We start from the raw sequence: 15,019 nt of genomic DNA on the forward strand, positions 1-15,019 counted from the left end.
AGCTCACAATGTGTCGCGATGCGATGCATTGTGAGCTTGTAAATCTGCTATTTTATTATTGTAAACTTTAAATTGGTCATTCTGCACAGCGAGCACTTTTACTTTTGGTACTAAACATTGAAAAGGTTTGAGAAGCTCTCGATCTCTTATGCAATACCTGTGTCCTGTGAGGGGCTGACACTGTAGCTGTCACTCTCCTTGTCCACAGAGCCGGTGGCACGTGGTGTGGGCAGCCTCCAGTCAGTGGTGAGGGTGTGTGAGGAGCTGGTAGGATGGGGACGGTTGAGGGTCCACTGGCTAGCGTAGCGGCTACGGGCCGCGGCAGGACCGGCTTTGGCAGTGCGTCTGGCAGTGGGGTCTGGGGTTGGGGGGAGGTTGTGGCATTTAGAGAGGCTTTGTTAGAAACATTGATTAAACCCTCAAACCCCATATGGCCGTTGTGGGGCGGATACCCCTTAGCTCAAGATTCTAACTTTTTTTTGCTTTTTTTTAACTCCCTATCTTGATCATATCAGATCGGGGCCTGGCCCGTGGCTCAGCGGTCCAGGCACCTTGGCTGGTGGTAATCCAGTCTGGCAGTGTGCTGCGGGTTCAACTCCCAATCCCGACGGCCTTTACTGCATGTCACCCCCCATCTCTCTCCCCATTTCCTGTCAGCCCACTTTCTATCTATCAATAAAGGCAAAAAGCCCCCAAAAAAGTTGTATAATTAATAGCAGATCGACAAGTTTTGAGCTTGTACTGCTTTTTTTCTACTTTTGCTATCCTTTTCTTTGAATCCTTAATCGTAACAGTTTTGGACCTGACAGAGACGATATGCGGTACTTCATTGAACATGCACTCCGTTGGTCTATACTGTATTTGGCTTCCTCCTTTTTTCCCCTTGTAGTCCAAACTCTTCACTGACAATAATTGATCTAGTACAAGCATCAAAGAGGTGAACATTAACGAGATACTGTACATGCACTACCGCATTCACCTCCAGCTCCAAATTATTCTTTGTACACAGAATTTCATCATTGAACAGATTATAGTGTGTGTGTGTGTGTGTGTGTGTGTGTGTGTGTGTGTGTGTGTGTGTGTGTGTGTGTGTGTGTGTGTGTGTGTGTGTGTGTGTGTCAAAGGCAAATGGTCCCCAATACAGCTCCCAAAAATAGCATCCAATTCAGCCTGACCCAGGCATGCTGATGTTCTATGCACCAATGGGCCACATCAGAACGCTTTAGAAAGGCTCTCTGATTAGATCTGACCTGAGGAGAATAGCACTGTAATGGTGGCAGGTCAGAGAGTATCGCCATTTCATCACTGAGGGACTGAGGGATGGAGACGATGATGGGAAGACGGAGAGGTAGGGAGTTGGCAGTGGTGGAAGAGTAACTAAGTGCAGTACTTGAATACCATTTTACTGGAGTAGTTCCAGATCTACAAGCTCGCAACGCGTTGCTTCGCAATGTGAGCTTGTGGATCTGCTGTTTTCGAATAATTTGTATACATTTGGAAACTTTTACTCAAGTCAATTTTGAATACCAGACCTTTTCTTGTATTTCTATATGGTGGTATTGATACTTTTACTCAAGTAAAATAGAGAGAGAGAGAGAGAGAGAGAGAGAGAGAGAGAGAGAGAGAGAGAGAGAGAGAGAGAGAGAGAGTGTGAGAGAAAGAGAGAGAGAGAGAGAGAGATGAGTCAGCAAATTGGGTTCAAGCCCCAGTGGCCAGACTAAATGAACCAATTGTGTCTGCATGTGTATATGTGCACGTGTACCATAGTATGTGTGTGCGTGCATGCGTGTGTACAGTACGTGTCTATGTGTGGGTTAGTGGGTGCATATTTTGGTATGTTCCTAGTAAAAATGGGTCCGCAACGAATGGGTCCTGACTGACCCATAGTTTGGGAAATACCCTAAAACACATCAAACTGGGGGCCGTTGAAATGAAGGTTTGTACAGCATCCATTGAGCTGGAACATGGCCACGAGGACAGAAGCTCATCATCAGTTATGCTCCACTGAATCTGGACCCCCTGACCAATGCTTAGGGCAGGCTGCTTACAATTTAGAATTTAAATTTACAGTAAGCTAGAACAAAAGAAACATGGTAATATATCAAATACATACAAATAGTCATCATGAATCATACGTAAGCTTAAGAACATAACAGTGGAATATCTATCCAATGAAACTATATGTGTATACACTATAGAGTGCTATATGTAATGCACACAGTGCTATTTAAGTTACATAAGTTGACCTTCAGGGCCCACTGAATGTACAGTACACCGAGGTTATTATACAGGTAGTTATGTCGTTTTGTTTATTCAAGATTTCAGGGTATACAGTAAATCAAATAACATAACACAATATATGTGACACACCCATACGGAACATACCAAAAAGATGATACGTTTACATATAAATTTCATATAACCACCATATGCAAAATAGTGTGGTCAGTATTTCTTATTTATATATTTAGCCTATTAGTTATTTTTTGTTTGCTACTACTGTAGTTTACCGTAGTTTAGTTTTAATTCTCGAAAAAGCTTAAGATTTATTTGATCTTTTATTACTTTTATTTATTTTCATTATAATGGTGGGGTAGTCAGGGGCAAGATTCAAAATGTAAAAAAAAACAAAAAATAGCAGAATAACAAGCTCACAGCTGACATTTGCTATTAGTTGCTATTCTTGAAGACTCTTGAAAATGTTTTACTACAAGGCTTATATACACACACACACACACACACACACACACACACACGATTTTAGTCCATTTTAGTTTTGTAAACACACAATACAGTTTCACTTTATTATAATTTTACTATTTTAGTTTCTTTTATTTCAGTTTTACTAAAATGTTTTATCAATTCTAGTTTTCGTTATTTCCTTAGTTTTACTTATACTAATACACACTACACTAATAACCCTGATGTCCACACTCACACAGCTAGAGGGTCTGTATTCAGAGTGACTGCATGGGCAGGCCAGCGCCGGGTTAAAGCTGAGACAGGTTGAAAAACTATTGGCCTAGGTTGTCGTTCAGATGAATGGGCAATGAAATGCTATTAGTGGAGTAGGTTTTTTAACACTGCTGAGTTCATTTCCTTTTCCAATGTCATGCTTTTAGAAAACACACTGTACACGGTGGCACTGCAGTTCCCACCTTTTTCTGGATCAGGGCCCACTTGAAAATGTTGAAAGCTTTGTACGGCCCACACATCTGACCACTTTATGGGCCTTTATTTGAATGATTAATCAATCCATTGTGTTCTATTGATCGATATCACAAAGAACGCTCATTTCCCCCCCCCCCCAAGGTTCTAAAGAAGAAATACCATGACTTTTGTTTAAATCTTAGTGTTTTGCTTATTATTTGGGGGCCCACTTGCAACCTCCTCAAAGCCCATCAGTGGTCCCACCAGCCACAGGTTTGGAATCGCTGCTGTAGGACACTGCTAGAGGAGTTATGTAAGACTCTGGCTTGTGGAGTTGTGGATCCAATGAAGACAATGAATCATACGGTAGGAAAACCTTGTTACATCCATAACCGGTGACAGTGTGCCAGTGGTTGGTGTCACAGGGATAACAGTGGTGTTAGTACAAGTGTCTAGAGCCCGACCCATGCCACATGTTTAGGTCAGATGCCGATCCCCAATTTTGGAGATTCCTAGATCACAATTGCCAATGTTTTGGCTGATAATTTGTCAGAAAGAGGCTGGTTGAAAGAAAGTGGTTGAAAATCAGGACACATCGAGTGCAAAATAGCCAATTCCAATGTTGTCAAAAAGGTCAAACTATGACCGATATATCATCCAAACTGCTCTATGGGTCGGACTCTATAGTGTTAGTAGAAGTGTTCATTTTAGTAGTAGAATAAATAAATAATAGAGCACTGACGGTGGTGGGACTCACTGGTTCCAGGCCTGGCGTCGGACACGTCCACCAGTGGTCCGGTGGCCTGGGACAGGGACTGGTAGTGGACCGTGTGAGTCACTGTGGACGACTTCTGCTTCTGTGGCTCACCAAAGTCATTGTCTGTTAGCAACACGGTGGACCGGTCGTCTACAGGGGAGCGAGGAAGATAAGGGAGGAGGGAGGGAGAGAAGTGGGGAGAGAAGAAAGAAAGAAAGAAAGAAAGAAAGAAAGAAAGAAAGAAAGAATATGCATGCTGTGAGCCTGCTGGCCAAAGAAATGAAAATTATGACTAAGTTTAAAGGAGAATTTTGGGCTAGAAGGCTTTCTTTATTTGTAGTTGTTACGTCCCCACCAAAGAGGTGCAGGTGATATGTTGTGAAAAAACACATTATTGGTCATTTCCCCGACCATAAGCCCTCAATGCGCCGTTGGGTTTTAGTGCTAATTCGCTTATTTCCATCAATTTACATTATGAAGAGAGGAAATTAGCACTAAAACCCAACTTTGAGGGCTTATGGTAGGGGAAATAGCCAATAATGAGTTTTTGCACAAAATAACACCTGGACCTCTTTGGTGGGGACATAACAACTACAAACTAGAAAAAGTGCCCTTCTGGGCACAGGTCTCCACCAGGAGGATAGGACTGTGTGAGATGTTTGGCAAAATGTTTAGGAGTAATATAAACATGTTTTTTTGTTTGTTATTTTTTTGCAACAATTTTCTTCATTTTGTTGAGGAAATGCAGAGCCAGATCACTCATAGCATGAGGATAGAATTCTGGATGAGCAGGATTTAGTACAAAACGGGCCACTCCTGAAAACTTTGGAAGGCAATGTTAGCCAATCAGTGTAGAATCTGAGAAATCCAACAGACTCGTCTTGATCACATGACTACAGAGATCATGTGTACCGATTTGCGTGACATTGGCTGAAATCTGTGCGACTAACATAAGCAATGTGTTTTGCAGAAATCGGCCTCATGGTGGCGCTATAACCGGCAGATGTGGAGGGATGCAGGGACAATGTTTTTCCATGGCCTCTAGGGAGTGCGCATACATAAGTTGTATACAGATCGATGCAGTTATAGCTAAAAACAGGAATTGGCCTGTTATAGCGCCACCTTGAGGCTGATTTGGGGAAGAAATGAGTGGCATGTCGTCCTCGGCCTAGTGGAAATGTGCGTGTATAATTTCACGGAAATTGCACACTGTGTTTGTGATTTGTGGCATTTTGTTCGAAACGGACCAATCATGTGAGCTTTGGAAGGCAATCTTAGCCAATCAGGATGGAAGATGGGAAATGGTGCAGATCCGTGTTGATCACATGATACACTAGATAGTGTATACCGAATTGTGTGATGTATGGATAAAATGTGTACGAGTAATCTACAGAAATGTGTTTTGCCTAAATCGGCCTCATGGTGGCGCTATAACAGGCCGTTGAGGAATATTTGGGGCAGAGGTTCGTCGTTGGCATCCAGGGAGTGTGTGTGCAAAGTTTGGCATGGATCGGGCCAACGGTGGCAGAGATTAGCTGGTAACAGACGGACGGAAGGAAGGAAGGACGGACGGACGCACACACACACACACACACACACACACACACACACACACACACACACACACACACACACACACACACACACACACACACACACACACACACACACACACACACACACACACACACACACACACACACACACACACACACACACACACACACACACACACACACACACACACACACACACACACACACACACGGACGGAATGCAAAACATACTCTCTCCCCATGCCTTCGGCCTGGTGGAGACAATAAAGGTAAGAAAGCCTTTCATGACATCACATTTTAATTTGTTTTAGGTTTTGTGACCTCAATTATTACCCCCCCAACAAAAAAAAAGAAGAAGAAAGAAACAGAAACACAAAAAGTTAAAATATGAAGAATCCCAGACAGCAACGATTTACTGATTTAGCCTATTTGTGCCAATATAATGCACATGCACACAATTGTGATGCCGGTGATAGAAGTGGTTAACTGAACTAAAAGAGAAGCAGAGAAAAAGCAACGCGCCACGGGGGCCTTGCTTCCTTCACTCTCACCGATTGTCTCCATGGTATCCCTCTCCTCGATGAGGAGCTGTGCGCGGGGGATGTCGATGTGCATTCTCAACGTCTGCTGCTGCTTATTGACGGTGTCCGGCGTACGCGTGTTCTTACTGGGGGGGGAGAGCGAGATCAATGAAAACAAATACAAAAAACTCATTTTGTGACTCAGCTGCATGAGCTTTGCATCACATTAAACAAAAAATAAAATACATTTGATAAGTAATTCTAAGAGGGCAAGAGGGGCCCGTATAATATCCTCTATGCAATATATCTGAAGGGTTTATAGATAATTCCAGGGTGTATTGTGATTTATGGTCGCTGTTTAAAGGCTGATTGAGCGTTACCGTACATACCTCATCAGCATTTCTGCCAGGCTTTTGGCATCTGTGGAGTGAAGTGCAGAGCCAGTAAGCACATTAACAATACAAGTGGAGATGCAAGCAAGCACTAACGCAATTTGAATCAGACCATTCTCTGCATGGGAAAAACACAGCAGTGAAATGGTGATTGAGTGAGAGAGCAGATGTTTGATCTGAGGAGCCTGTTGCTATATCTGTTGCATCGCGACACATTGTGACTTGTGAGCTTGTAGATCGGCTATTTTCAAATGAGCGAAATGTATAGGCCTATAGGGCTGAAGTGGTTACTGTATGTTTTGATTCAAAATCTACAAATTAACTAGTAACTACAGTTTAAAACTTGTTGTAGTGGAGTAAAAGTACAATATTTGCCTCTGAGATGTAGTGGAGTAGAAGTAAAAGTACTGGAAATTGGAAATACTCAAGTAAAGTACAAATAAGTTAATAACTCATATTGTACGTAAATGTACTTAGTTACAAACAGTAGTAGGAGTCAATCAGGGTGTCCTAAACACAGCTCAGAGAATGCCGGCCGGCCTCCTCCATCTCTGGGGGACCTCTACAAGAAACATTGTTTCAGAAGAGCCAACAGCATCCTCAGCGTTTTAACAGCAGGAGAACAACGGCGAGTGACACTTGGATTTAATTGGCTATCGCCCAATCGTCCACTATCGCCGGACGACGTTGCCCAAAAGACTAATTATTTTCATCTTTTCGGCCCGACGTTCCTCTGCCCACTTTTCGACCATCGCCTGTTCGCCTGCTATCACCAGCTATCGGCAGTAGTTGCCGGGTCCCATTGACAAATAATGCACTTCCGGAAAAAACGTAGGGTGCGTTCGGAAATGCGCACCGGGAATGTGGTCAGTTTGTTGAGTGTGGTGGGCGGTGACGTCACAGTGTGCCTTATTTACGAACGACCACAGCTCTGACACATTCACACCGCCGACACCGGACAACCCCAGCTTCAGGGTAGGGTCGCTCAGTGCGGGCACTCGGCACACCCGGTGCGCAGCGCACTGGATTTTCGAACGACAAGAGAGCACACCAGTGCGTTCAGGGCGCATTTCCGAACGCACCCGTAGTTAGACTCATCCCACCCAGGTCACTACCTGCTTGAACTGCTGCCCTCAAGGAGGCCCTACAGTGCCATCAAAGCAAAAACAAACAGACTGAGGAATAGCTTTGATCCCAGGGCTGTTATTGCTCTAAGCACTGCACAAACCTCAGACACTTGACTTTGTGCAGTCTGTTGTTGGACTGATGGACAGATGTGCAATATGGACTTACAGTACTGTGCAATATGTTTACTTTAGTTTTTAATGTATGTTTTTATATTGTATATAATATTTCTGCTCTGAGTTGGATTGCTACCTCAATTTGGTTGTCTAGTATTACAACGACAATAAAGAGTTTCTGGTTCTGAGATGGCCCTCCCCTGCCTGCTGCAACCCATGAATCCAGCCAATTGTGTAGCCGCAGGCACTGCGGAGGAACAAAACCCCAGTCTCCATGGTGGTGGGCAGAAACTGTACCGCTGCCACCCGGACAACTCCCTTAATGATAGCTTCTTAATGACAACCGCAAAGTCGATACTGAGCTTGACAGTGACTGCTTTCAGATTAATTGCCCCTGCCTGATGCATTTGAGATCAACATGGTTTAATTATAAGGATCTTGCTCTACAGTATATGGTGGGTATATTGGTGTGTGTACCAATGCATACAGTACGTACTGTACCATTGTGCAAGTACAGTACATAGAATTTTGTATTCATGTTTATGTGCATGTGCTGTGCATGTATGCGTGCGTGCGTGCGTGTGTGCGTGCGTGCGTGCGTGCGTGCGTTACACTGCTTTTTGTAAAACATGGCACATTTAATACATCCTGGATGACTGTCACTCTTTGTTGGTCGTGACCCCTGAGTCCTGCATGCACATATACAGTATGTTATTGTGGTTTTCACACTGTGTGTGTTGTGTGTTCTGAGGATGCAGGCTCTATACAACTCACCTCTGAGTCTCTTGAGCCTCTGCTCTCTCCTTCTCCTCTTCAGCACCATGAGGGCGATGAAGACCAACACCACCACCACCAGGACAGACGTGATGGTCACCACCATCTTCAGACCTCCACTGCCTGACATGTTGTCTGAGATGGGGTCTCCTGTCTTCAGCATAGGGGGAATAGTACCTGGGGGAGCCAAATATCGCTTGACGTGTTAAAACATGTTTGGCTGAATTGAATGCCCTCCGCTCTTGTTTTACTCCCTCGGGATCTAGTCCAACCCAATCCGCTTTATTTATAGAGCATACTTAAAAACAACAGTGTTGTTGAACCAAAAGTGCTGCATGCTGAAAATAAATTAACAATAGGGTAAACACAATAAAACACATACAAAAGACACCATAAAAACACGATTTATACACAGTGACTCTAAAAATATAATAAATAAATAAACATAACTCTCAATCCTGGTAAATAAAGAACCTAGAGTCAGTCTAAAAATAATATACAACTATAATATCAAAATAACAATCTAGAAACAATCTAGTAACAATAACGATCTAAAAGTAGTGAATATCTAGTTTAGTAGAGAGACCAAATCTCGGCTCACCCAGCTACATATCAAAGTGACAAAGACAAAAGTGTACATTCTAAGTACAAATTGCTTAGAAACCATAAAGGTTAATTACTCTTCAAAGGTAATTTGACTCAATTTAATACTCCATTTTAGTACATGCTGTTAACGTCAGTATACTGTGTGGTAGTGGTCCGCATTCCGAAAGAGAATATCACATAATTGGACCAGTGTCATTAATCTTCCCCAGATAATCATACACGGTTGTGCCACAGTGACCTATTCCAACCTTTCCTAGTTAATTCGTTTTGAGAGCAGAGCTGCACCATTACAGCCCAGCATCACTGACATCACTGATTACATCTGGTTCTCAACACTGAGTCCGAGTCCTTACAAGTCTGTAACTCTTAACTTAACATTGTGGATAATAGCATGTACAGTGCAGTAGATCGGGGTTCAAGTATAGTTTAGTTCAGCGATTCTTAGCCTTTTTCCAGGACCACCAGTTTCATATGCATGCATTGGTTCCAAAACAGTAGGTCGGGGACACATTTTTATGGTTCACGTAAATATCAATTTATTCATTTTTTCCTACAATATTTGTTCCTACTCTCACCTATGGTCATGAAGTGTGGGTCATGACCGAAAGAATAAGGTCGCGGATAAGAACAGCCGAAATGAGTTTTCTCCGACGGGTGGTGGCATCTCCCTTAGAGATACGGTGAGAAGTTCAGTCACGCGAGAGAGACTCGGAGTAGAGTCACTGCTTCTTCGCTTGGAAAGGAGCCAGCTTAGGTGGTTCGGGCATCTGGTTAGGATGCCTCTCGAGTGTCTTCCTAGGCCTAGGGAGGTCCTCGAGGCACATCCCATGGGAGGAGACCCCGGGGCAGACCAAGGATCAGATGGAGGGATTATGGGCTCCAATTTTGTTGCATCCTTTACCTGCAGCGCTGCCCGTAATTCTGCCGCTGACCGAACATTACGAATATAGGAGCTTTCTCTGTCCCTTAATGGTATTTTCATCCAGCATCACCCGCTATCTTCTTTGCCGACACCGGTATTTGCGCCTAGAGGTGTAGTCATGGGCGTGTTGGCATGCTTTCCCCTAAATTGCTATTTTGGTCACACACATTTGGGAAAGCGATAGTGGCATTTAAAAGCACCCGTTAGCCATGCCAAATTAGTTTGGTAAAGAGCGGCCACCGCGCGCTTCAATGGAGATGGCCAGACACAGGCTGCCTCATCTCTCCAATATTCATATTGCATCTCTTTGTTATTTTCCTATAATCAGCTGAAGTGAGTGCCTGCCACTTCCTTGTGTCCATTGTGTTTATATAATTGTATAGTCAAATAAGTTATTTGTGCCAGCCTGCTCTTCAGTTCATCACCAGCGCAGCAAATGGTTTAATCCGACTATGAAGCAATATAGCACGGGCGACGGTTAAGGGATCTATTAAAGGGATCTCTTAAAGCCAAGACTGGTGATTGGTTAAATATGGTTTAATTATTGCAACGCCCAAACCACACCTATGCATAATATAACGGGTAACGGAGGTGTTTAAGGGATTTAGACAGGTAACCAAAATACCAACTTTAGTGGGGGAACACCCTTTCCCCACTCCTAAAACCCCAAATAGTGGCTTTAGAAAGATGAGACAAATGGACAAAATGGAGCCCTATATCTCTAAACTGGCCCTGGAACGGCTTGGGATCCCCCAGGAGGAAGTTACTAATGTTGCTCTGGAGAGGGAAGTCTGGAGCTCTCTGGTGGAGCTGTTGCCCCCACGACCCGACTACGGATAAACGGTTGAAGATGGACGGATGGATATTTCAAAACATTAAAAAAAGAATTCACCAAAAAATACAAACTTTGTCATGAATTAAAAACGAATTCAATGATTTTTCTATAACAATTTAATTAAAAGAGAAAAAAGAAAGGAAAAATTAATTCCATAAACAAAACAAAGGTTTAAGAAGTATTGAAAATAGCCCATATATACAAGCTCAGCAGCCAAATACATAGGCCTATCATTCTAACGGAGATCCGTTTGAGAACCCACGTGGTTTAAGTGGTTATAAACTCACTTCCGTCTGTGTTGAGTGTGGCGAAGGTGATCCTCTTCTCTGCTGATCCGGCACTGTTGACGACCTTCATCTGCAGCTCGTACCAGGTGGCCTCGGCCAGGTCGTACAGGATGTAGCTCTTGGTCAGCGAGGTGCGCGTGGCTGTGGTCCACGCCCCCGACTCCACTGGACGGTACTCCAGCGTAAAGGACGTGATTGGACAGCCGCCGTTGTTCCAGCCGATCAGGTTGAGTCTGACCCTGGTGGAGTTGATGCTGGTGAAGAGTTCGTGTTCTTTGGCAAACTGCGGTTCTGAGGAGATAGGACAGAAGACATTGATTATAGGTTCTATAGGACATACTTATTTTGTATGTAATAATAATCTATATAGAAATAAAAAATATTGTAATGGTGGAGAGTAAACAAGTATATTTACTTGTACGTAAGTACATTTCTTGTACTCTTTACTTGAGTATTTTGACTCTGTGAGATTGGAAGGCTGTTGTTACTCATGACTTTTTAGTTTGTTACAGTATTTTACATCTAGACACTCAAAGTTCATTCATACTGCAAATGCGTATGTGCTCCAAATATCGGTCATCTGCCTTCTTGCTCATTAATTATTGATTTCAGCCCTTAAAAAATCATATTGGTCGATCCCTACAATACTGCATTGCATAGATATTAAAACGAAAATGTTCTGTGTTAATTGTACTTTGGGATATTAAGTGTTTATAAAAGCACAAAAGTACACATTTTATTGAGCTTGTGGTTGAGTATAATTGACTAGGGTATCTATACTTTGACTCAAGTACTTGGGGGTTGAGTACTTTGTCCACAAAGTACACACGACATAAACTGTAAGAAGATTACTGAACATTTCACCAAACATTTCTGAGGAAATAGAAGATGCCTCCGCATATTAAGAACCATGAATGCAGGTTTGATCAGTAAATTCATAATGCAAAAATAAAAGGACTGAAAGTGAGAAATGTAAAGAAAATGGTATTTTACATAATGAGTTATTAAGATCACGGGACATGTAAACCAATGATTTCAGTGGCCTGGTGGTAACTTTCAGAATATTTATATATTTACAGTATATTGATTGTTCAATTATGGGAATATAACGGAAGATGGGATGTATTTTTTGGTTTGATACCCCTAAAAGGTGCATTTTTAAAAATCAATTTGACTACTTTCTCCCCAAAAATACCACCAGCTCTGGTGGCACTATACCCTGTATGTTTTCCATAAGAGGACCATTTCTAGACCGCGTTGGCTTCTATACCTTTCCCGTGCGTCTTGGCCTCGATGATTTCACTGATGCGTCCCGGGCCAACCGCATTCTGAGCCGTGAGGGTGAACTTGTACCAAGTGCCGCACTTCAGGTTTTCCAAACGGTACGAGCGCTCGCTGGGGCTGATGGGAAAACTGCCCCACTGCTCGCTGTTGTCTTCTGAGTACTGAAGGATGTATCCTGGACAGGAAAGGCAAACACAGGACAGAAGAGGGAAAACAGGAAGGTAGATGTTTTTTAATGTGCAAAAGCAGTAACAACAGAGTAGCTGATGCATCAACACAAAGTCACATGGTCTTTCTACAATACTGTAGTGGTACTGCATGTACAGTAGAGACAGCATACGCATATTCAATATGTTAATTATTTAGGCGTTAGGCCTTGTGTATTTCTTGACAAGACAAAAAAGACCAACTTTAAACCCACAGAATGTTGCATTGAGTGCGAACTTGTAGATGGGCGGCCATTTTCAATCGTATTTCTTTTTTTAACGTTTTCCGAAAATAGAGACCCAACGTTTAATGTGGTTAGGCTACAAATTTCATCGTCATTATTAGATACATCTTTACATTATTATGTGAATAAATGTACTCTGTATAATCTGCACACCGTATACTATTTGCTGCAGTAAACACTGCACTGAAATGGAAAAGGCTTAGGGGCAGGATGACTCTGCACTCTGCAGTGCACACTGAGTGAGCTCAGGGAAGCAAACCCAGTGAAAACAATATCACAGTTTGACAGTTTGTAAATGGACTAACATTTCACACCCACTGTGCAGCAAATGAGTGGAATCAATGATAAATCACCCAGGCTACTCTGCGATTGGGTGTGCCTCCAAGACCCTGATGGTTTAATCTTCTGCTTTAAGACACCTAATCTCCTCTGTTCTGTTTTTAATCTAAGCCACCCTCTCTACTGATTGAGGACTCCTATACTCAGCAGTAGCACATCCTCCGCTGTGAACATAATGAGGAAGTGGAGGAGCAGGGGTTTTAGACTGGAGTAATAATGAGTGTGGTGACACGGAGCTCATGGTGTCACTGGTGACTGATTGGTGTACTGTAAGGATGTGGCTGATGTTTCCACATGTGCTAATGTGCTTTAAGAATACCAGACCGCAATAGTGGTCACGGTGTGCCGAGGCACACTGGTGTGCCGTGAGAAATTTGTTCAGGTGTCTTATTGCGGCAACATACAATTTACACAATTTATAAACTGTCGGGCCGAAACCTCTTCTTGATCACACAAAAGCATCAAAAGTAGCAGAATATACTGAACAGACAATATACTTTTTACATCTATAATATATAAGTAGGCCTACTTGTGCGTGCGTATTCATTTTCTACACAGAGGCTATTTCTATACCCCCCAAAGATATGACATTCTAGGAAAAAAATATGTATATCCATAGATAAGATTAGACAGACAGACAGACAGACATTATTAGATATACATGTATATCTAATAATTATAATAAAACATTATCTACCACAAACTTAAAATAAAGCAAAAATAGCAGCTCTACTTAGTCTACTGTACTGTATAATCAGGTTGTATTATATAGAAATTTCACGAAATACCTTTCGTTTATGGGTAGGTTTCCTTCAAAACCTAGCTGCAGAACATTATTTTATGTACTCCCAGGACAGAAAATTCTAGAATTTTCGCTGTCCTGGGCTCTAAGGGTGACGTAGGAAGCCACGCCTATCCCGTATAGATACCTGCGTGGCTACGTCAGCCCTCATTCAACTTTTCTTCTGCTAAGCTGCGAGAACGAACTTTAACATTCCAGTGTGTGCAGGGTAATATATCTCGCAAACTCGGCCGAGAGATTAATTCTTTAGGACCGTGAGATCTCTGGCACACTCTCGAAGCAAACAGAAGGATACTTCTCGAGAAAAAAAGCCGAACTTCGACACAAGTGAGTTCTAGGCAACTTGTTGCTACGCTAGCTTGTCGAAAAAAACAGCTCGCGCCTCTTTTTCTCTCTCGCTAAAGCTAGCGTTTGTTAGCTTAAAGCTATCGATAGTTAGCTTAGCGCTACTAGGCAGATACGCCTGTGGTCTACTATTACACGCCACGAGGAAGATAAACCTGTGGCTGTTAAGCACTCGGACTCCTCTCTCTACAAGCAACCATGTCGCTGACGAGGGAGACCCAGCCCGGGGAAAGACGCCATCGAGGACAGCCGGTGCCCGCCGACTGTCAAGAAGGCCCCAAACAAAAGACGTGCTCCACCTGGGGATGCGGGAACACGATGTCGGGCAAAGACGGGCATGACGAGTGCATGTATTGTCTCGGCCTCACCCACACCCGTGAGTCCATGGAGGAAATCGGTCCCGTTTGCCTCCATTGTGAGAAAATGGACGACGACGTCCTAAACAACAGGCTCGGACGTGTCCAAAGGTATTATGACAACTTTGCCGCCCACGGACTCCGAGAGAGGAGCCCCACTCCTCCCCCGCGACGAGCTCGCATACAACGAGCTACCCCGAGACAGAGGCTCGACTACTCGGGCAACAGAGCCCCAACCGGAGCCTCTTCTTCAAGAGCAGCACCTGCCGGCGCTAGCCGAGACAGGTACGCTACTTCAGCCTCTGCAACCAGGGCTCACGAGGCCACTGATTACGAGGCTCATGGCGCGAGGCCAAGGGATACCTTCGCACCGCGCCGCTCTTCCCCAGCTCCACGTGCTC

General features: G+C 43.4%; 1 protein-coding gene across 2 annotated transcripts in view; it reads right to left on the reverse strand.

The window, feature by feature from the left end:
- Positions 1–15,019, reverse strand: part of dscamb (Down syndrome cell adhesion molecule b) — a gene marked incomplete at its 5' end in the record, with an annotated part of 234,817 nt that overhangs the window by 7,844 nt on the left and 211,954 nt on the right. Inside the window, 7 exons of one of the 2 annotated variants that reach the window (XM_079515045.1) lie at positions 158–358; positions 3,908–4,057; positions 6,015–6,130; positions 6,374–6,404; positions 8,392–8,568; positions 11,042–11,332; positions 12,312–12,500. In XM_079515045.1, the coding sequence (XP_079371171.1) occupies positions 158–358; positions 3,908–4,057; positions 6,015–6,130; positions 6,374–6,404; positions 8,392–8,568; positions 11,042–11,332; positions 12,312–12,500 (1,155 nt within the window). Of the gene's footprint in view, positions 1–157; positions 359–3,892; positions 4,058–6,014; positions 6,131–6,373; positions 6,405–8,391; positions 8,569–11,041; positions 11,333–12,311; positions 12,501–15,019 lie in introns of both variants that reach the window. The other variant, XM_079515044.1, reaches the window with a different exon arrangement.

The sequence above is a fragment of the Electrona antarctica genome (genome assembly GCF_951216825.1).
Source record: "Electrona antarctica genome assembly, chromosome: 11".
NCBI classification, from domain to species: domain Eukaryota; kingdom Metazoa; phylum Chordata; class Actinopteri; order Myctophiformes; family Myctophidae; genus Electrona; species Electrona antarctica.